This window comes from Excalfactoria chinensis, chromosome 1 (genome assembly GCF_039878825.1).
Source record: "Excalfactoria chinensis isolate bCotChi1 chromosome 1, bCotChi1.hap2, whole genome shotgun sequence".
Classification (NCBI taxonomy): domain Eukaryota; kingdom Metazoa; phylum Chordata; class Aves; order Galliformes; family Phasianidae; genus Excalfactoria; species Excalfactoria chinensis.
Window position 1 is genome coordinate 181817619 of NC_092825.1, and position 23536 is coordinate 181841154.

General features: G+C 46.8%; 1 protein-coding gene across 4 annotated transcripts in view; it reads right to left on the reverse strand.

Annotated features, from left to right (window-relative positions):
• The window catches only part of UVRAG (UV radiation resistance associated), a 66665-nt gene extending 43869 nt beyond the window's left edge, over positions 1 to 22796 (reverse strand). For 3 of the 4 annotated variants that reach the window (XM_072327000.1, XM_072326999.1, XM_072326998.1), the window contains exons 1-6: positions 22545 to 22754; positions 12333 to 12450; positions 11022 to 11056; positions 9663 to 9824; positions 8872 to 8946; positions 7134 to 7219 (exon numbers count right to left, since the gene is read on the reverse strand). In XM_072327000.1, the coding sequence (XP_072183101.1) occupies positions 7134 to 7219; positions 8872 to 8946; positions 9663 to 9824; positions 11022 to 11056; positions 12333 to 12450; positions 22545 to 22625 (557 nt within the window). In that variant the 5' untranslated portion in view covers positions 22626 to 22754. Of the gene's footprint in view, positions 1 to 7133; positions 7220 to 8871; positions 8947 to 9662; positions 9825 to 11021; positions 11057 to 12332; positions 12451 to 22544 lie in introns of all 4 variants that reach the window. The other variant, XM_072326997.1, reaches the window with a different exon arrangement.
• Positions 22797 to 23536: the final 740 nt, after the last annotated feature.

Genomic DNA, 23536 nt, shown 5'->3' on the forward strand with positions numbered 1-23536 from the left:
GTGCACTCTTCCCAATCAGGGCTCTGCAATTAACTCCTCCTTTTGTTACGATACTATTCATGCTGCTGGAATAAGGATTTACTTACCTACGGTCTGCTCAGAACAGTAAAGCACCGGGCAGTTACCCAATGCATTAAGCAAATGCTTTGCCAGGCTGTTCCAACACATGTTCTAATGACCACCTCTGCTCAGCCAAAGTTAAAGAGCTCCGTCCCTTAACAGGAACACTGCATTTTACTAAAGGATCATTACACGTTTGCTGTGAGCCAAGGACCAAAGCACGACAGCATACAGGAGAGACTGCTGAGCTCCTTCCTTTTACAGTCTCTAATACCTTCCAGATTTAGGAGCAATTGAGGCACAGCTATATAACGCTTCAAGCTAGCAGCTTCCAATGGCCTGCATGCAGTGAAACCAAGATCTCCAGGCTTACCCATCAGAGGAGCATTCACAAAGCTAGCAGACTGTCAGAGGTTTGTTTGCCACACTGATGCCCAGTTGAACAACCTGCATGTTTTAGAACAGCCTTAAGCCCTACCCACAAATGCTGCCACTTGCACTGAGTCAAGCAATATCAGCAAGCCTCCATTCTTGCATCAGTTGTCCCAAGAGCTCCAAAGCAGTAACAATAAGGTCACAATCGCACCTGCAAGCTGGGCCCTCTGAGCTTAAAACCACGAGGACTTCATGCCACCAAGGCAGCAATAGGCAGAACTCTCCTCTCCCCAGCCAGAAAAAGCCCCTACTGAACCCACATGGACAACCTGTGGTCATCCAACTGCATGAATGCAAACTAAGCCATAAGGATACCACCATGGTCTCTGCCCATCGTTTCCACGTGCACAACAGACCTCAGTGGAGTCTACGACGACCGCACCAACACGCAGAGAATGCCAAATGCAAGGCCATAAATCTGGATGAAAATTTAGTTATAATTAATGGAGATGAATTTCAATGCTAATAGACCACATACTGTTTCCATTTCTCATCCGCACGCATGGCCAAAGCTAGAGCCTAAAGTTAGCACAATGCGTGCCTTGAGTACAGTCCAAATGGGTTTAGTAACTGACAACTACAGGCCAACTGATGGCAATAATCTACGCGGTATCAGCCAAGGTAGGATTCTTCCTACATCATTTAAGTGGTTTTTATTATTATTTATTATTAAAATTAGCACTTACGCAGCACTTTAAGAGCTAATTCAGAGCTCTGAGAGGCTGTTGGCCTGCCATCAAATTCCCCATCGATGGTCAGGGAAGCCAAGACAGTTACAGCAGAAACTCAAGTCTTCTTAAAGAGGGATCTTAGCCAACAGTGTCGTCATCGCGGCGTTCCTGCAGCAGCTCACAGCCGTGGTCAGCCAGCAGCAGAGTAACAGGAACGTAACTTTGATAGATTTACTGCTGTTGCTTGGGGCCCTGAGAGCTGCTGTGCGATTGCCCAAGATCAGGTGAGTCGCACGGTGCTGCATGGGAAAGCACTGAGATGAAAGCAGACATTCAGATTCCTCACCCTAATATAGTTTGGAAGAGGAAATGTATGAAGCTGTTGTTCTCCTTCCATTCTCATACCACGTTACTCCGCAGTAGATGAAACAAAGTACTCTCTCTTCTCTTCATTGCTTTAGAAAGAACCCGCAGGCAACAATTCAACATCTATCCTCCCTCATTGTTTGCTGCTTCCTGAACTGATGAAATCTGGGCTAATTGGGGCCATGCATAGAGTGGTTTGAGTTGGAAAGAACCATTGAAGGCCATCTGGTCCCACTCCCTGCAGTGCACAGGGACACCCACAGCTCCATCAGGCGCTCAGACCCTCATCCTGCCTAACCCTGAGCATCTCCAGGGATGGGGCACCCATCTGGATGCCATATCTCTGAGTATTTCCTTCCATGCTTTTCAATGTTTCCTCACCCTCCCCCCTAAAAAATACCCTTTAGCCACCAACCTCCACATTGAATACCAGCCTAGGCTGCCCAGGGTCCCATCCAACCTGGCCTTGAACACCTCTAGGGATGAACACCTCTACCATACACTCCAAGTATCTATTTGCTTCTATCAGACATCTGGATTTTTCACGTACGGAAACTCAAAGCCATAAATACATCAATTAATGACAGCAGTCACACACTAAACGACTTCTCAAGAGAAATAAATGCCTCGAGTCTCACGTGCCAGAACAACACCGAGCCTTCATTTAAGCTCAAGAATCGCTACCAGGGATTTAAAAACAGAACACATTGCTTCTGGCCATTGGTGAGATGTAGGATCCTGGAAGTAAAACAACCTACTACTAAACAAAGCCAAGACTTTCCTAATAAAGAAATAGAACACTTCTTTAAATCAGACCAGAGATTAGACTATAGGCAGTGCCAGCCAGCTAGAGCATATTTCTTACATAGCCCCTTAAACAGTCACTGTCTGCATTTACTTTCCCTCAAGGAAAAGCATCTCTACTTTATACTCACATCCTCCCTTTCCTCGGAAACCTACTCCTACAATTTGTCTAAAGCAGATGGAAGACGAGAGAAAGCAGTAGGGAATGAAATGCAAGTCTGGCTCATTCATCTACAGTATTAAACCTCTGCAAGAGTCAGCGCCGTAAGGAACTGACAGAAGATGCTTTCAAAGAACAGATAACTTCCATCATCCCCTCGAATGGTTTTAAGTTCACCTCCATAGGTAGGACTCAAATTCAGTGCCTGAATAATCAAGGCCATGTGGGCACTGCAACAGCAGATGCCTTTCAGCTATTGGAGAAGGAAAAGAAACCACAAAACCTATCAGCCAAGGAGACCAGGAGGAACATCCAAAGGAGTTAATGTATAGATCACCTTCACTACAATGCAAGGCAGTGAGCAGAACAGGAGAAAGCCTTGAAGTGGAGCATGAACCTCCTCCAGTAACACAGGCACAAAACCTGAGGCCTATACCAGTCTTATTTTAATCCACAGATCTCAGCTGTAGCTGAAGTAGAGATCTACCATAAGACAATGAGCAGAGGGACCATCTCAGCTCTTATAGAAGTGTCCTGCAGTTCCTCCATCCAGGAACATTGCCTCCACGCTGCTCTCAGAGCACTCTCCCAATGAGGGATCTTTTAACTCACTGCATTTGTTCTCAGTCACAACGTAGTACAGACCTTCACTATCATGGCAAGGTATTATTGATACACGTATTCATTGAGATGGTTACCCAGGCTGACAGAAGGAAATGAGCGTATCATCCTTATGGCCATACCAAAAGAAGGAAGAGTCCCAGCAGACCTGCTCACTTGGTGTGCAAGGAAAGCTGAAGATAAGGCTAACAGCAGAGAAAGACCATCAATCCTCCATTTACGTTAACGTACTAAACAGTTCTCTTAGGCTTCATGGACTGTTTCAGCTTGCTATGAACCATGCTGATCTCTTCAAGAGATGTTGGCAAAATCCAGGCATGGAAAATGACTCTGCGAAGTGCTTTGTCCCAAACTGTGATGCTACAGATGGAAATCCTTAAGGAGCCTCTCAAAAAGCACAGAGCTCCATTTCCACCTCCATATCTACTACTAACCCAGGAAGATGCTACCCCACAACTCTGACCCATGTGAGCTTTAAGCTGAAAGGAGATCACACTTGATAGGCTCAATCCATTTCAGCACTCGTTGCAGTACACACCAGCACCCCAGAGGTCTGCTTACAGCTCATATTTATTTATGCTGGCTTTAAGCCACATGGGTGCTCATATCCAAAGCCAAGGGGATGCCTGTTTTGTCTTGGCTGCCTACACAGTATAGAGAGCCAAGTGGAAATCTTCCCCACTTAAAAACATCAAGTCTGGCCATTGGAGAAAAACATTTAAGAAGGCTTTGGTCGCAGCTATGAATTGGGATCCTTCTGTAAGGAGAAGGGGGGGGAAAAAGCTGGAAAAAGAAAGCATAATTCTCAAGGTGTATTTTAAAATGCAAAAGTCTTTCCTACATCCCCTCATCTCTTCCCACACATCTACCAATACCCTAAAGGGACAGGTGCCCGAAGTCTGTTACCCCATTTGGCTCATGTAATTCCATGGACGCTCAACTGCTTCCACTGTCTGCATGCTTGGTCTATTTGTTCCTCATCGCGGGGTTTAACTCCAGGAAGGATTCTGTTAGTTAAAACTGCTGCTAAAGACAGAAAGAATTGATCACCAATTGCTCCATTTGTTAAAAAGCTTCTTTCCTAAGCAAGGTGGAGCTAAACAAAAAGTAGTGACGCACTGGAACAGGTTGCCCAAGGAGGCTTGTGGATGCCCCATCCCTGCAGGCATTCAAGGCCAGGCTGGATGTGGCTCTGGGCAGCCTGGGCTGCTGGTGGGTGACCCTGCACATAGCAGGGGGTTGGAACTGGGTGAGCACTGTGGGCCTTTGCAACCCTATGATCAACATCAGCTAGGTTAGATGCTATTACAGGAGTTACCCAGTGCTTCTCTTAAACTCACACCTCCAGGACTGATACCACACTAACTCAATAAGACTTCATGCCAGCATGTATTCAGAGGCCCAAATGCTATCAGAAGCCCGATAGCTTTAAGTGAAGTGACGTGCAAGAACAATTACAGGGCACAAGGTGTTGTTCCTTCATATTTAGGAACCGAAGGAGAGATTTTAACATACAGGGCTAAGTCCTTTCCATATCCCACCTTCCCAATACCACTTAACATGGAAAAAATCTATTCTCCAAAGTTGAAAGAAAAGAAAGGACAAAAATAGGTGAGTGAACAGCAAACCTAAATCTACTGCTACCAGTACTGCACATGTGAGAGTTCCATTAGAGACACATCCACAATATGACCTCAGATAGAGGCAGCCCATCCTGAGTGGGACGTGAGAGGTGAACCGTGTTACCACAGAGCCTATTATTACCAGCTGCAGAATACTCAGAAAGCCTTTTAGTAACCTCTGTTAGGAAATAGGACAACATGGCCAAGGGGGAGAAAAGAAAACCTGCAGCATTTCAGCCTTCCATCTTCATAAACAAATGACTGTAAGAACATTTGCCACTTCCACGTGGTGTGAACAGCTTATTAGCCACAGCATGGCTGCCTGAGGACCTTGTCCATGCACCAAAACATGAAGGTTCATGAGCTGCAGAGCTGCTGAGCACTTCCTTGTGTAAAGCTAAGCTGTCTGGCCAATGAAGCCTTCTTTGAGAAATTACAATCTGTTCCCCATATTCACAATCTGGTGAGAAAAAAACAACAACATTGGGAAGCCACATGTGCAAGCTGTGAGGTTTTACTACAGACAAATACACCATGTAACGAGGAAAAGTCTTCAAAACGTGGGATTTATGTGAGCAGATGCAAACCTTTAATAGTAGACACTTCCCTATTCTCTCTATAGCCGATGGGCAGAAGCAGGCAGGTAGCAATTCATTTCCTCTTGAAGCACACGTCCTGTCAGATGAATCACAGCCCAGCTCATGCCTGCATCTCTCTTCTGGTTCTAAGAGGAACGTGCTCTCACAAAAACCATCTTAGAAGAGTTTACAGGCTGGTTGCTCAGGCCTGGACTCCTGGAGTTAGTGGCAAAGCAGACAGGCTGGTAGGAGAAAAAGCACAGCTGCCAAACAGAGCCTGTTTGGAGGTGATTAGAAAGGAATAAATGCTGTCATCAGTCTTTCGAGTGAGGTGTCACGGGTAAGCAGCAGTAGGGAAAGAGTATCTGTAAGAAAACCTGACTTAATGCACAAGGTAAGAGGGAGGATCCAGGGCTGCACAGAGAACTTCACCTCAGTTCCCAAAGGCTTTTCCCACCTGGGAGGGAAGGAGGTAAAAAGAGTACCCAGGAAAGGCCACCAGTTGTGAAGTTCAACTTCTGCAATGAGGCAATGCAGTACGTGCTCCCTGTTGAAGTATGCAGAATCCACTGATAGATATTAGCAGCAGGACTGCTGTCCATCAAGTCCACGACCAACTGTTTCTTTCTCTGGATTGTGATTCACAAGGAAATAAGGGGGAAAGGAAAAAAAAACGCATGACCAGTACATGTTTTCTTCTGTTAAACCATGGTTAAACATCAGGTAGTGTAAGAGTTTTCTTCCCATGGACTGTGCCTGAACATCACCACCAACAATCCCTCTGGTTGTTCAATACAGAAGATGGAAGTTTTATAGGTAACCTTTAGTTTCAGCGTTACAGAGAATCAAGCAACAGCGCAATGAAACTTCAGGAGAGCTCCTAAAGTAACAACAACCCGGAGTTAACTTTGCCTGCCTTCACTTCAGATTTAAGGCCAGCCCTTCCCGCAGACAACAGTGACACCTACTGCCAACACTGCCAAACGACACAACTTCTAAGGCATAAAACCCAATTGTTCCTTCACTTCTGAAAGCACACTCGGCATTTACTCCTAAAGGATCTCATCGCTGTTATTGCTAGGGAAGCAGAGTTCACAAGCTGCCTTGTGAGATGCCTTTTAAATGCAGCTTACCCCTTCAGATCCAACTGTAGAGTTTTATGAACCTTCTATTACGCTTCCCCACAGTTATTATACTGCATTAAAACAGATCTGAAATGGGCCATTTTGACAACGCTCATACCCACATCTCATGTTCTTCCACAAGCAGAGAGGCAGCCACCAATCAAAAGCGGACAGGTATAGCACTGGTTCTATCCTACACACTAAATAACTGCACCTTAAGCAGTCATCTTACAGGGGAGGACTATGCAAAACACAGGTTCAGTTCAGTAGTTCGACAGAAGAATAGCTGAGCAGCTGTTTTGTTCCAACTATGGCACCATCCAAGTAAGTCTGAGCAAAGTGCTTCAATTTCATCATTTAAATTCATTTAGAACAGCTTTCATTTTGTTGAGGAAAGCAAAGGGCTTTCCATAGAAACTCATGGCCAAAGAAGCTTCATATCGATGCTTGCAAGGCAGCCCAGAGGCAAGCTCTGCAGGCAGCTCTATGTCTGTGTGTCTAAGTGTCCACAATCAGTAGCAAAGACAGCAAGAAAGATGTATCAAGGCTCATCACCTTGCCACCAGCAGTACATCCATCCTACTCAGATGACCCCTTCAAGTGCAGAAGATGGATTTAGTATTAGAAAGGCTCTTTCTATGTGCACTGAGAAAGCTAAAATGGTTTGATAAGAGTATTTCCAACATCCTTACCTAAGCAAAGAGAAGACATCGTAAGAGTTACGAACGCAGTTCTGATCCACCTGGAGAAGACTGTTCTTCAGGGTACCTGAGTGATCCTTAAGGCAAAGAAAGAACATTAAGTTAGAAATCCAAAATGTTCCCAGCTGGACTATAAGTATGCACTAGGATAAGACAACAAATAACCTCAAATTTAATGTGTTTTAAATGCATCTTCATACAGGTTTGACATACCCTGGCCAGAAACTTGAAAGACTGCAGGAAAAACAAGTAGTAATGTTCATTTCAGTACAGAAAATAGGCAAGAATAGAAGGTAATATCAATGTACCTGGATATACCTGCAAGAAGCCCTATTTATATATTCCTTACCTGCCTCAACAGGCTGTTCCCATATAGAAGGTGTTGAAATGCAGAGTTATGTGCCAGCACCTACAAAGCTGTAAGAGCCACAGGCCACACAGCACACATTCCTTTCTGCCAAATGCCAAAGGCTTTATTTCTGAGCTGCTTTAAGGGGAAAGAACAAAAGGAGATGCAGGGTTTCTACCTGTGCTGATGCAGACTGCGTACTCTACAGAAAGAGAGCTTTACAAAGGTCTTAACTCTTGACTGTTGAACAGAGAGCTGCAGCTCAGTAAAGCCTGAAGAACGTAACTCACTCTTCTGTCCATCCTATCCCTGAGCACTGCTAAATGCTTTGAGTTACCTAGAGCTGTACCGACCAGCTCTACTGTTACTTCTTTAAGGAACCAACAGCCAGTTGATGACTGAGTGAAAGGGATCCCTGCTTCCCTAAATGCACTTGTTGAAAAGATACGACTGCAAGAACAAAGAACAAGTGTTATGGGCTGGGAGCAAAACGCATGCAAGGGCTGGATGAAAATCTGAAAGCCAGGGAGGGAAACAGAGGAGAAAGATGGTTTGAAGGATGTCACTACAACACTATCAATATAACCAAACAAAGCCTTGAACAAAAGCAGAAGTTAAGAGTTACAACTCTATGGAGAGAGAGAAAAATAATGGTGGCAGCACTTCATGTTCCTGTCCTACTTCAGGTTGTTCTGCTGCAGTAGCTTCCAGGCTCCCACCTCTTTTATCACAAAGGAGCTGGTAAGACAGATGATGGGTAGTTAAATGAATAGGGATTCCTTGGAGCAATGGGAAAAACTCAGGAGTACAGTAATGTAACTGCTCCTTAGGAGACGCGTACTATCAGGAAGAGTTAATGCCAATTAGCTTGGCTTGAACTGCAGACGAGCGGGCTGCATACAGGTGTGTTCTATACAACCTAGTCTGGTTGAGGAGCTGACCAAAAGAAATCAGCAGCTGCAGAGCAGGGTGACAACAGCTTCTAGCTCTTACAGCAAGAATAAACCATAAGGAAGGACAACTAACATAAAAATGAAGAGAAAGACATGGAAAAGAAAGAGACCAAAATCAGTCTCGTCGTTTTCAAGACGCTTTAGTTTTGAATGAGATGTCTGCCTTGAGGAATAGAGCATCAAAGCTTACGTTCAGTCATTAGGGTTCTCCTTAGGTCTTCGGTAAGCTTTAAGTCTTGCATGAACAGCTCAGATGTACAAGCAACAGAAGCAACAGTTGGGATCCATCATGTCAAGAAAGTATCCCTTCCCAAAAACAAAGTATTTCAATGTTCCCAGCATCCAAACATGAACACTTCAGTCTAGGAATTGAATTTCAGCTCATCACCAGTACTGACAAGCCCAAACAAGACAACGATTTCCTCACCTTCTGTTCATACGAAGCTCCATAATAACCATCATTGAGACCAAAAATGATCTCGTTTGGGTTTCTCGCATGTATCTGTAAGAAAACAAATGATTTTCAGGTTAACTTCCTATGGCTTTACACTGCAGTTGAGAATAAATCACTCTATCTGAGGATGAAATACAGTTTTTCAGCACTTATAAGCTCAGAAGCAAAAGAAACCCAAGAGCAAACTGAATTGAACCACAGAAAAAGCTTTTGTTTCACAGCTTTCATATCTGTTGGTGAGTACGTTCAGCCATGTACCTTGGAATGAGAAAGAATGGCCAGAGCTTCTTTCTTGTTGCTGCAATCAGCAAATTAAGAGACCAGGAAAGCAAACAAAGAAACCTCAAGAATAATTAGCTTTCACATTGTAAAATGATACCCAGAAGTAGGCTACCATGGACACAAAATTAGTGTTGGCTATTATAGCTGGTATCCTGCTCTTAATGTAAAGAACAGCATGTCAAATAAAGGCATGTGCTACAGGATAACCTTTAGGGAGTTGTTTCTTCTGCCCAACAACAAGGAACAGAATGCAACACTCTTTTTTTGGCTCTCACTTATTAAGACTGTCTTCATCTCAACCCACCCATGAGTTTTTACCTCACTTTTGCTCTCCTGACCATTCCCAACCCACTACTGAGTGAGGGGAGCTGCGTGAGAGCTGGCAGCTGCTACCAAGACCAGCATTGACAACCTGTATGTGCTCATCTAGCTGTTAACAATTCTTTAAACCAGAAGTAGAGGAAAAGCTGTTTTTGCATTACCTGCTGTCCCAAGTACTTTAATCCATCCAGATTGACCTTCCATTCGATCAGAAGCTGGAAATGCTCCTTCTTGCCACCCCAGATCCTCACAACGAAACACGAGACAGACGTATCGAGACGATCAGGCATTATTCCAAAGTCCAAACTCCTCCAGGTTGGATTCTGTTGGTATTCAAAGGGGGATAAGAAGAACTGAAGCTGATAACCTCAAAGCATGATATCAGAATGTAGCACTTTATGTCAAACAAGGGTTTTAACATAAAGAGATTTCATCAGGAATGGCAGCCATTTCAGCTATTAAAGAGCTATTAAAGGCTCAGTACAATTACTTCATTAACTGAGTTTAGACCAAATCAAGAACTTATCATGTGGAAAACAATGCTGCATCTGCTTTACAACTTAGCTTCTGAAAACCAAAGAATAGCTTTCATTGCAAAAGCTGAACTGAAGCTCTGATCTATTCCCCAATAATTAAGTTGGCACAACTTATTTACAGGTTTGTTCACATTCTCCTCCTCCTTGACTGATGCTGATGGCAGCCCTTGAATTCCAACTAAGGATTTAAAGAATCTTATGCAACTGGCCCAAAGTATAACCAAACCAAGTCAATCCAACACTACTGGTGCTAACAGCCAGTTGTTCAAAGCACTTAGAGCCCAGAGTGCTGAAAGTGATGGCGCTCCACCTCCAGATATGGATGTTAACAAGTCTGTTGAGCAGGTTTCCAAACCGCCTTGCCCAACACTTGCAACGTCCGACTCGCAGACATGTACCCTGTTACTACCCTCCTCAGTAGTAACAAACTCTTCAGTTCTGGTCCTTTTACAGATCTGAACTAGAGAATTTACAAACCAACACGTTTCCAAACATGAGTTTCTTCAAGCAGTGAGCGCCTTGCATGAGTAATTGGCAAAAATTGAACAGAAGAGGCCACTTCTGTTGTTAACACCAGAGAAAACAGAAAGAGATGAGCTGTAGACAGATCTTAGGGATGGTACAGACAGTTTTATGACAATAAGAGAAGTGCATGAGGCCAGTAAAAACATGATTAACATTATTACGCCTATTTGGAGTCCTCAGCATTTGAAATAAAGCTTAAGCTGGACTCCAAAGTGTTCTCGTGTCAAAGTGGTCCACCCTGGGAGGGTTCAGTTCCATGCAGATCTACTGCTCTGAACTCACTGTTCCAACTTTTGTGAACAGAATCTGAGAAGGAGGAGGAAAATGTGATGCTCCTAAAAGGGATGAAGAGTTTAAATTGATGTTTAAGAGTCCAAGCATGCAACTAAGGAATTTATCTCCTGTGGCAAACGTATAACATCAAAAGAGAAGGGTTTCTTTTATATGATAACAACTTACCAGAGAATTCTTGATCACTTCACTCTTATAAAATTCTAAGGGAAAAAAAAAAATGAGTGGAAAACACTTTTAGATTAGCTTAAACACTAATAAAAAGCTTAAATATTTGAAACAAAAAGCCAAAACAAGACTCTTGAAATACAAATGCTAATGGGTCTAGTCTGTTGGAAACAGAATGCTAAGAATGACCTCAAAGTGCAGCCAACTCTTAAGCAAGAGAAGTCACGGAATTATTAGAAGTCATTATGAACATTCCATCTTTATACCCAAGATGTTCCTGTGCCTTTGGTTTCTGGGAAAAGAATGTGGGCCAGTAACTTACAGGATGTGGTTGCCACTTCCCACTTGACTGGTTTGTTATTTAACATCATCCTGGAGGAGGGCAGAAGGGATAAAATGATTGTACTACTTCCCTGAAGAGCAAGGGAGGCCTTTTCCAGATACTTAGAGAACCTCAGAGGTGCCAACTGGACTTCAATGGACACGCAGCCCTTTGCTCTCCCAGCCAAAAGAAGAGCATGAAGTCTTTAAGCAGACAGCAACAGAGGCTGAAGCACAGACTTCATAGAAAACCCCCCTCAGTTTACTAAAATGAAGGTGAAAAATCTTTTGACGACCCAGAATATTCCCATTCCAGGTTCAAACAGCCATCACAGAAGCCCATGCAGCAGGCTCAAGTTAGACACCCTTCAGGCAGCGACCTCAAAAAAGCAACAGTTCAGCTGTTCCAGCTGAAAATAAAGCCTGTGTGTAACAAAATTCACTTTCTAAGCTCCAACTGTTGATAGACCCAAAGAGAAGATTAAAAATCTCCTCCCCGTCATGAGGAACTATTGATTGCAATGGAAAGCAAAGCCTTAGAAGTGAATACTAACATCCAGAGGTGTCGAAAGCAGAACAGATGAACGGGTGTTTCTTGCCATTGGCTGACAACTTTATCTTGGGAAAGCATCAATGGAATCAAGTGCTGGCTTATGCTCAGTAAAATAACTGGTGTCCAGAAGCTTCAGCTTCCCTGTGAAATTCTAAGTTTCTAAACCCCTTAAACTCAAAGTTATTGGCTGGGAGAAAGGAGAGCAACAAAAACAGGTTTATTTAAGAGACTCTACCAAAGCTGCTATTTATTCGCTTTGCTTCCTTGGCTGCTTCATCTGAAGGCTTTTAGGAAGTTCAGGAAACTAAAGGATGCTCTTCTGTTGTTCATATAAATGATGCAAACAACGGCAGCAGGTTGTTGAGGCAAGAAAGAACATCAAGTCAGTGTCCTAAAAGAGTCCTTAGTGGAAAAAGTTGAGAGGAAAGCTGAACTACCTTTGTATATCTTGGTGTTATCACACAGGTGCAGAGTGAAGTACGTGTCCAGGAGGCGATAACCATTCTTGTTGATGATGTTACGTGCCGCAATGTTCCGAAGGTGACGAAGCCGGCGCTAAAAAAAACACAAGACAAACACAAATAGTTTAAGGAACTTAGATTGAGATGAAGCTTTTCTTTATCGTTACGTAAGCATCTACATGGTTTTCAAAGCCCTGTTGTCCAAAAACCACCAGAGAATGAACTTTTGTGGCTGAAAATTAGTATTCGGTTAAGTCATCGTGAGTTGCCTGGATGAGCAGCAACCGGCCTGCAGGAGCTCAGATGAAGCAGCACTGATGAACAGAACAAGCTATTCTTCCTCATGTCCTGTATGTGACTTCAACTCCACACATGTAAATCACTCCAACTATCGCTTCCCGGCAATACACGACAATACTGGCACAGAACAGCAGCACATCACCCACGTGTTCTGCATCATCGCACTGGAAACAGGGCCCAGCCTGAAGTACACCCAAGGATTAGTAGACAAGGGGAGCTCCAACAAACCACTGCCATCGTAATGGGCTGAACGAGGCTTCCTGCAGTCACAGCAACCCTAGGAACTGCTGCAGCACCCTTAAATAAAAAGCAAAAGGCAACAGAAATACATATCCAGAGATTCAGGGAAAATTATCCTTCCTAGGTTAGCATTAACTATTTAAGGCAGGTTTGTTTTTGAAGTTACTGCTTGGTTTTGCTTACAGCATCGCATTACAAAACCCTCTTCCACTGTCTTGCCTCTCTCTTCCCTAGGGATGTCAATGAACAGCTGCCATCCTTTTTGGCCCACTCAAGGCTTGTCTGTATGCAGTGAGTCCTAAAAGGTTTTTAATAAGAGCCAAATGAGCATCGTTGGGTTTGGAATCATAACACTATGCTTTAAAGTTTTCACTTAATCCTAGAGGAATGCGGGGTGACCTCTGTGCAGCCTTTCAGTACCTAAAGGGAGCCTATAAACAGGAGAGGAGTCAGCTCTTTACAAGGGGAGATAACAGCACGACAAGGGGAAATGGCTTCAAGCTGAAAGAGGGAAGACTGAAGTTGGATGTCAAGAGGAAGTTCTTTACTATGAGAGTGGTGAGGTGCTGGAACAGCTGCCCAGAGAGGCTGTGGATGCCCCGTCCATCCCTGGAGGTGTTGAAGGCCAGCTTGGATGGGGCCCTGGGCAGCCTGGGCTGGTATTCAGTGTGGAGGTTGGCAGCCCTGCTTGTGGTGGGGGGGTTGGAGCTTCATGATCCTTGAGGTCCCTTCCAACCCAAACCGTTACGTGACTCTATGAAGGAAAACTTACACAGAGGGAGTATTCAATTTCTGTTCAGCTGGCAGACTCAAAACCACAGGTGGATAAGCTTCAACCTCATTTCTGCTACACCTATTTATAAGACTGTAAGAACCTGCAACAAGACCACAGGAAGGTTCATCGTAGGATCATAGGATGAACCATCTTAAAGCTGGGTAGTCTTCTGGATAGTCTGACCAGACGCTCTGACATGCCTTAAAGATGCCAAAGTTTCCCCACATCAAACCTTCAGCAGCAAACAAGCCAACCACCAAACCAAGCTCACTCCCCAATTCATACAAAAGAGAAAGAAATCAAACGAGGGAACGGTTCATTTGAAGGCAAGAAGGGCAACTTTCTCCAGTTCCTTTTCGGATTACAAGCTAATTGCGTGACAGGTTGAAGTAATACGTTACAATGAATTCACCCTCAGGCAAAGTCAAACGAGTTTTTCCTCTTCTATTTTACAAGCTGAGGTTTCCGTATAAAAGCTCCGGAGCTTCATGACCTACACTTGCATCTTTGGGAGCACAGTCAAGTTCTTATCCTTGTGTTTGGCGACTTGTTTGCACCCATCAAAGTCAGGAATTTAATGTAAAAAACTCAGGTCTCACTCCTTCCAAACCAATTGGAAGGGGAACGTTCCATTTGGGGCTGTGAGACCACAGCACAGGTCATGAGTGGGTACTTAACCCTCCAGCTTGGCCACTGCTCTTCCACCATTCTGTCCCAGTCAGCCCACCTGGCAGTGAACAGGCTTCCAATTCAAGACAGCTTCCTTGTTTATGCTCCTAAGTATGAGATAATAAAGAGAGAGGGGATTCAGACCCTGAAAATATTTGCCCACCACACCTTCACTGTGGATGAAGCACGTTATTTTGATCTCCTTGTTCAGCCTGGAGAAAAGAAGGTTGCAGGGTGACCTCACTGCAGCCTGCCAGGACCTAAGGGGAGCTATAAACAGGAGGGGAGTGAGCTCTTTGAAAGGGCAGATAACAGCAGGACAAGGGGAAATGGTTTGGAGTTGAAGGAGGGAAAACTGAGGTTGGATGTCAAGGGGAAGTTCTTTACTATGAGAGTGGTGAGGTGCTGGAACAGCTGCCCAGAGAGGCTGTGGATGCCCCGTCCATCCCTGGAGGTGTTGAAGGCCAGGTTGGATGGGGCCCTGGGCAGCCTGGGCTGGTATTCAATGTGAAGGTTGATGACCCTGCATGTTGCAGAACGGTTGGAGCTTCATGATCCTTGAGGTCCCTTCCAACCCAGACCATTCTATGATACCTCAGAGCTCTGCAGCAGCAGCATCCACAGCTCATTTACCTCACCCAGCCAAACATAATTCAAGTTTCAGCCAGGAGACCGACGGCTACAGAAGCAAATCCAACAGACCATTCAACCAGGCACCGAAACTCTGCACGAAGGCCTTGCAGCTGTTCTGTTTGGCTGGGTTAGTTTCACCAGACCAGTTCCTCAGCACGGTGCACAGCGTGGCTGGTGCAGGGACGAGCAGCTGAATGCTGAAGTGAAACCACCAGCTCCAAACACAGGCAGAACCACGTACAGCCCAGCACTTGTACAATCAAAGGGTAAAGCAGTCTGTGGTCAGGTACCAACCCCTTTCCAAGTGCAGAAGCCACCCCTTATAGGAAAGTAACCCATCACGCTTCACCCCAAATACAACAGCTGCAAATAAGCCTGAGTTTCATTTCCTTTTACTCTCAGGTGAAGAGGGAAGAAGGCTGTCACTTCTCATTAGAGATAGGCTTAGTTATTTATGTGTCCATAAACGGTACCAAGAACTCTTCAACGCAAGCAGGGAAGCCATAAAGCTGAGATGCTCTGCAACCAGAGCAGCCATTCCATAAAGCCTGGCTTTAAAAAGAACAAAACACAGGTGCTAGAAGAAAACAAAACACACGCGGTAAATGCTCTGTCAACCTTATGAGTCACATAGCTTAGAACAAGCCAGCTGTTCTCATGAGCTCAGCACCCATTCTACTTGGCCATTAGCAGAGCTTTTAACTCACAAGAACCTTTGAACACCAACGTACAGTCTTCTTTCTGCATATTCCATTAAGTCTTTCCAGGCCAGCATCGGGTCTGAGCTCTGCACAAGCTGGTACAGACCCTGATTCCACCCAGCTTCCCCAGTCTCACCTGATGACTCACAGTCAACTCTGAAAGAATGCAAGCAAAATCCCTCCAGCTATTTCTGCACTGAAGCAGGGGGCAAAGATTAGTTAGCAGCGCCAACTTGACTACAGCAATTCCAGTTGTTTCCGACTCAACAGAACTGAGCTTGCAAAATCTGGCTCCCCGGATGCTCGTGTAGCTCTCAGCAATCAGGTGTTGGCTGCTCAATGTAAAAAAGGCAGAGATATCAAGTTCTACGAAGTCTAGTAAAACAGAGACTTCATTTAGCTAATGAGCATTAGTAATTATCACAGCCGGAAGGATGAGAAAGTGCTTGTATTCCAGCTTACACACTTGCTAGGATGACTTACAGACAAGCTTCACAGTGAAACACTGACTTCTCACAGCTCATCTTATGACAGCTCTGGGTCAAGAGGATCACACGTGGTTTCAGACCTACCTCAAAAGGAAAGCAGAAGCGTTTAATGGCAATTTCATAGGACGTACCATGAGGAATTGAGCTTTAATGCCTTTTCAACATGCATTTGAAGATGTTAAGGCTGCACAAACATCAGCAGGTCAGTTCGTGGATGGCTTTATAACTGCATCCTCTTCTTATCTTCATTTACTCCGGACAAACAGCAGGTTAGTAAGCAAATAACTGCTCAGCAAATAACTGCTTTTTGGCAACAGCTTAAAAATGCACTTTGCCCTGCTTCTCTCATGTTCCAAAAGAGGCAACAGCAGACGTAACCATGGATTTTAGCTCACGGTTCCTTACGTGAAGGCTCTTCCTTTCTTTTACAGTTACACACATGGGAGGCTTTTGAATGACTGGCTTTAGGTGGAGAAGAGACCTCTGAAGCTTTCACCTGAACGTGTTACAGCTCAATAAAGGCTTCCAGGGATTCATTCTGTGCCACAGCTCCTCCTTTTTCTGTACTGAGAGGATCTATTGAGGGCAGTCGGCACAACAGACGTTGTCCAAAGGACACTGAATCTTCTGTAAGTGAAGCAGGGAGAAAGCAAAGGAGGATGAGCAAAGCAAAGCCTTTGAATTTAAGATGGCCCGTGGAGACACAGTGTGAAAGAGTCCTCCATTATCTGAACAGGGAACTGAAGAACAGCAACGTTTGAAGTCAACCTTACATTCAACAAAACATGCCAGCCTGCGGCACAACCTACTCCCCTAAAACTAATTAAGACAGCAACAGCAAGAAAGGTTCCCTTTGTACTCTATAGCCTCCTAGAGAGGATCCACATCACTTTCTTAGAGCTCAGAACCAAAGAGACAAGGTCTCCAAAGGCTTTTAAGCAGCAGCTAGAAATATCATCCATCCCTACTGTCCTTTTCTTGAGCCTGTATAGAACAATATTTACTCCCTTGCAAGAGGAGAGACCAAACCCACAACTGCTGCTTTGACGCAAGAGGGAATCATACAAAGAGGTGGAAGAGATGCAAGCCTCAGCTCATTAACAATGAACACACTGTGGCAGACAGCTCAGAGGAGTCCCTTAAGCCTCTTACCATCCCCTTAGGCAACACAGCATTAATCCTTAGCTGTGGGAATGACCCCAGCAATACACTTGGGCTACACTTACTGTCACTGCAACTATTCCCCCTTAAGTAGGAGGTCTCCAGCAAACAGCAGACCTTCATACAGCTGGAGGAACCACAGCACCCATCACTGCATCAGTCATTTAGTGCTCTGACATAGGAGTGAAGGCAGCACAAACCAAAGAGAAGTGAAAGCAGCACTCAAAGACACCACTTTCCATCCGCTGCTCCTATCTCCCCCCCCCAGCATACTTGGTAGGAAAGAGGAAGTAAGGCACTGAAGAGGCAGATTTGTTTTCATATTGCTCAGTGGAACATGTAACAATAGCCGTATAGAGCTGCTTCCAAAAAAAAGATGCTTTTGGCACATACTTTTTTAGCTGAAAAACTAGTAGATGTGCAGCCATCGCGTAGCTCAGTGGGAAGATTCCTCATAGAGCTGCCCACTTCTTCACTGTAAGAAGCATGGAGGGAGGGTACCAACCTGAAAAGGACCTTCACAGCCTTTTGAATTCACTCTCTTTCCATTACAGACAAATAGGTTGTCTCAAAGACTCAAGCTTGTATGCTGAGCACTCGGGCACTTTAAAACCCATGCAACTCTAAATGGTTACCAATCCCAGTCTGGAAGATAATAGAGGCCAGAGAACATCCTTGCAATGTTTTGCTCACTGTTGGCTCTGCCCCACACTCCTGCTTTGTGGCTGAACGCATTGCTGCTCCATCCCCCAGAAGCTTTTCCCATCTGACAAAAGACATCTCTGAGCTGAAAGGCAAAAGATATTGGGTTACCTGGGCGTCTAACGGCATTCGTGGCTATGCAAAGACGCACGCTATTGTCTAGAACAGATGGATTTCAGTCCATCTCTCTTCCTAGAGATGGAAGAGCTGTTTGTCCCCGTTATAGGAAAACACCTTCGGTACAGTGTAAGCATCACACATTGCTTTCTCCTTATAACTTGGAAGTAAGTTGCAGACGATCTCGAGAAGAACTCCTCTTCTGACTGGCCTCTCTATGGTAAAACCACTTTTTTGACCAAAATCTTCCATCTAGGTTATAAAGTTGGAGAGGTTTGGGTCCCCCACCCCCATTCCTTTGTACTGCATACAAGAGGACTGAAAAGTTCATCTGGGGCTTCTATAGATCAAATAGGTTATCACGACACGTTGGGCTTTCTTGCATCAGTTGCAATTGTTTCAAGATATGTTTTAATTGTTAGACTTGCCCTTTCAAGAGAAGGTATTAAAAACGACAGTAAAGAGAGACAGCAGCAGCTCAGAAAGCAAATGGGATCCTGGGATCCATCAGCAGAGGGGTGGCCAACAGGGACAGGAAGGGGATTGTCCCTCTCTGCTCTGACCTCATGAGGCCCCATCTGCAGTGCTGTGTCCAGGTCTGGGGCGCCCCAGTAGAAAATAAGACAGGGAGCTGTTGGAGAGGGTGCAGAGGAGGCCACAAAGATGGTCAGAAGGCTGCAGCACCTCCCCTACAAAGACAGGCTGAGGGAGCTGGGCTTGTTCAGCATGGAGAAGGCTGCAGGGTGATCTCATTGCAGCCTGCCAGGACCTAAAAAGAGCCTATGAACAGGAGGGGAGTCAACAGCAGGACAAGGGGAAAGGGTCTGGAGTTGAAGATTGAGGTTGGATGTCAAGGAGAAGTGAGGAGCTGGAACAGCTGCTCAGAGAGGCTGTGGATGCCCCATCCATCCCTGGATGTAATCAAGGTCAGGCTGGATGAGGCCCTGGGCAGCCTGGGTTGGTATTAAATGTGAAGGTTGGTGGCCCTGCATGAAGCAGGAACTTCACGATCCTCGAGGTCCCTTCCAACCCAAGCCACTCTATGATTCTATGGTAAGAGTAAAGCCATACCTGCGACACCTCAGGCAGCACATTCACCTCAAGTTCACAGATCTGAGAACACCATCTTCTTCGGGGAGATTTATAACCATGACTCAGAACACCTTACTCCTGGTTTTCACAGCTCAAGAGAGACAAGCACTGGGTGTTCCACACAACACCGCCTGCTACAAAACACATCACTGGACTGAGTTCTGTGCCAGCAGGTAGAAAACAATTGCAGTGTGTCACACAGCACCATGCCCAGATCAGATAGATTTCTGCATTATCCAGGTGGTGCAATAAACCAGAATGACTTTTCCATCCCTCCCCCTTCTTTCTGCAGCAAAACACCTGCAGGATGATGGCCCCTCGGAGGTAAAGCCCTGTGCAATTCAGCAACAGGTTTAGGTAAAGCCCTGTGCAATTCAGCAACAGGTTTCTGCGCTCAGATAATGCAGGGAAGGGATGATTTGCTACCAGCATTATCAGGCTGCAGTTTCAGAGCGCCTTGATTCAATGGCAAGCTCTGACACAGCACACAAGACACACACTCTGGGTATCCGCAGAGCGCACAGCAAAACAACGCTTCAGACTTTGTCTCGAGACTTGCTACAATTAACATTTCCCAACATAAACCAAATATTGACTTGAACTGCAACAGCCTGTAATTGAAGGTTGAGTTTGTGTCCCTACAAACTCCGACAAAGCTTTAAAGCTCAAAACAGCAACAAGAAATAAGGCTGCTTTAGCCTCACTTTCCCAAACGAAGCCCAATGACTAATAACTCAGGCTTCTCCCTGCAGCGTTTGCCTGCTTCTTGGCACAAGCTTAGTAAAGAAAGAAAGCAAAGATCTAACAGAGAAAAGGCTGGATGTGATCTCCTCAACAGCCTGGAAAGCTCATCCAAAACAAAACCGACCCTCACCTTCATTAACACAGAACAGGCCTGCACTTTAGAGTCAGTGCTTGCTCTGCTCCTGTGGCCAACAGCCATCTCCTCTCTTCCCCTTTAGTGAAGGTGCAGTGCATTGCGCTCACCCAAGGAGCAGTTACAGCCTCATTTCAAGCTGACATCTATTGATTTCTTTCCCCCCCCCCCCTTTTAAACTGTTTCATTTTAACACCTGGAAGCACAAAGCTGAAGTCATTCAGATCACGTGCCTGCTTCGCGTTGACAGCACGGAGGCACTGAACCAAAACTTCCAGTGCGGTATCACATCACCAAGCGTTTATCTAAAGGAAAAGCAAAGGCAATGCGTGTCGTTATTCCCCCTCCAAGCAACGCCGTGTAAGCTGATCAGGACCATACAACAAAAGCCATGGCATGCAGGAGGGGGGAAAAGGGCACAGACTTGTTGGATAGGGATTGCTAAACCCTCCCGCAGAGCTTGAACTACCTCACTTAACCCTGAGCTTAACGCTCTCCAAAATGACACCGCTGCCGTAAGCGGGATGGTTGCCCAGTAAACCAAAAGCCAAACATCAGCCAACAGGAAAAACACTTTGTTGGAGGAAGGATGTGATGGGGAGGGAACGTTTCGCTGCGTATAGGAATAGACCCTTTAGTCAGCTCAATGACTGCCTTTAGGGCACCCCCATCCTGCAGGGAACTCCGCTCTGACACCTTAGGGATGGTCTCTTCATTTTGAGGTACCTCTTCGATTCAAGGGATCCCCACACCTTAGGGACCACCCCTTTACCTCTAGAGACCACACAGTCCATAGGAGCCCTCCACCAAAGGAACCCCCATACCTCAGGAAGACCCCCCCATCGCCTTAAGGGAACATCACAGCACTCAGAGAGCCCATCAATGATCACCTCAAGGGAACCCCAACCCTCACAGGAGACCCCCATTCACCTCAATGGAACCCCAACCCTCACAGAAGATCCCCATTCACCTTAAGGGTGTCCTATCCCTCACAGGAGATCCCCATTCACCTTAAGGGAACCCCATCATTCACAGGAGACCCCCATTCACCTTAAGGGTGCCCCATCCCTCACAAGAGACCCCCATTCACCTCAATGGAACCCCATCCCTCATAGGAGACTCCCATTCACCTTAAGGGTGCCCCATCCCTCACAGGAGACCCCCATTCACCTTAAGGGTGCCCCATCCCTCACAGGAGACCCCCATTCACCTCAATGGAACCCCATCCCTCACAGGAGACCCCCATTCACCTCAAGGGAACCCCATCCCTCACAAGACACCCCCATTCACCTTAAGGGAGCCCCATCCCTCACAAGACACCCCCATTCACCCTAAGGGTGCCCCATCCCTCACAGGAGACCCCCATTCACCTTAAGGGTGCCCCATCCCTCACAGCAGACCCCCATTCACCCTAAGGGTGCCCCATCCCTCATAGGAGACCCCCATTCACCTTAAGGGCATCCTATCCCTCACAGGAAACCCCCATTCACCTTAAGGGAGCCCTATCCGTCACAGGAGACCCCCATTCACCCTAAGGGTGCCCTATCCCTCATAGGAGACCCCCATTCACTTCAAGGGAACCCTATCCCTCACAGGAGACCCCCATTTACCTTAAGGGTGCCCCATCCCTCACAGGAGACCCCCATTCACCCTAAGGGTGCCCCATCCCTCACAGGAGACCCCCATTCACCTTAAGGGTGCCCTATCCCTCACAGGAGACCCCCATTAACCTCAAGGGAACCCCATCCCTCACAGGAGACCCCCATTCACCTTAAGGGTGCCCTATCCCTCACAAGAGACCCCCATTCACCTTAAGGGTGCCCCATCCCTCACAAGAGACCCCCATTCACCTCAATGGAACCCCATCCCTCATAGGAGACCCCCATTCACCTTAAGGGTGCCCCATCCCTCACAGGAGACCCCCATTCACCTTAAGGGTGTCCTATCCCTCACAGGAGACCCCCATTCACCTTAAGGGAACCCCATCCCTCATAGGAGACCCCCATTCACCTTAAGGGTGCCCCATCCCTCACAGGAGACCCCCATTCACCTCAATGGAGCCCCATCCCTCATAGGAGACACCCATTCACCTTAAGGGTGCCCCATCCCTCACAGGAGACCCCCATTCACCTTAAGGGTGCCCCATCCCTCACAGGAGACCCCCATTCACCTCAATGGAGCCCCATCCCTCATAGGAGACACCCATTCACCTTAAGGGTGCCCTATCCCTCACAGGAGACCCCCTTTTCCATCAATAGGCCCCCACAACTCAGAGATCCCACTCTTCACCTCACAGAGCCTCCCCTTCCCCTCAAGGGACCTCCACAGCTCCCGTTCATCTCAATGCAACCCCAACCTCACCCCGACACCTCACGGCAGCCCCTTCATTCCCCTCAGGTCCCTTCAGGATCCCCCCCTCCCGGCCCGCCCTACCTGCTGCGAGGGCAACTCCACATGCAAGGCCCGTGTGGCGGAGCCCGGAGGTATGGCGGCAGGGCCGGCGGCCGAGTTCATCCTCACGGCAGGACAACGGCCGGGCAGCGCTTGAACCCGCCGGGCCACCCCCCCCCACCGCCGCCGCCGGGCACCCAAGGGTTAATGGCGGCAGCAGCACCGAGCTGGGCCGCTCGCTACGGAGCCATATTACCGCAGTGCTGAGGGGAGGGAGAGGAGGGGTGGGAGTTCGTGGCTTTCGCGCACTCTCATTGGTCAGTTCTCCAGCAAGGCGGGAGGCCCGGAGAGCCTTTGAGCTGTGATAGGCTAAGAGCCACGTCAATCAGCACCTCTCTCCGCCGCCTCTGTCAAACCGTTGGAACGGGACCCGGCGCCGATTGGCGCGCCGACTTCCGGTAGGCGGGACGGAGCCGGAAGGAGCGGCTTCTGATTGGAGGGCAGAGGTTTTGATTGACGTCTCTCGCTCTCCGTCACGTGGTGGAGGGAGCTGTTTATATCACGTGGTGGGACGAAAATATTTTGCTGGCGCGCGCGGCGGGTGGGGGGGGGGGGGGGGGGAGCGGTCGCCATGGCAACGGGGAGCGGCCTACGGCCTGAGGCGGGCCGGGCCTGTTGGGAGTGGTGGGATGGGACGTCCCATGTGACCCACAGCCCGCTATAAATGACCCCAAGCTGCCCTAAAACAGGCTGCATTGCATTAACCCACACCCCACAGGGGGCCTGTCTGCCCTACATCACACCAACCAGCCCCACAACTCACCCCACAATGACCCGTCCCACATCATGCCGAGCCACCCCACAACATGGCGGTACATCCCACATGACGTTATACCAACACACCCCATACCACGTGACCCTCCCCATCTTATATTGCCAACCCACCCCAAAACACACTAACCCAGCCCGCAATGCCCCAGCCCACCCCTCTTTACATTGACCCACCCCACATCATGGCAGCCCACCTCACAAAA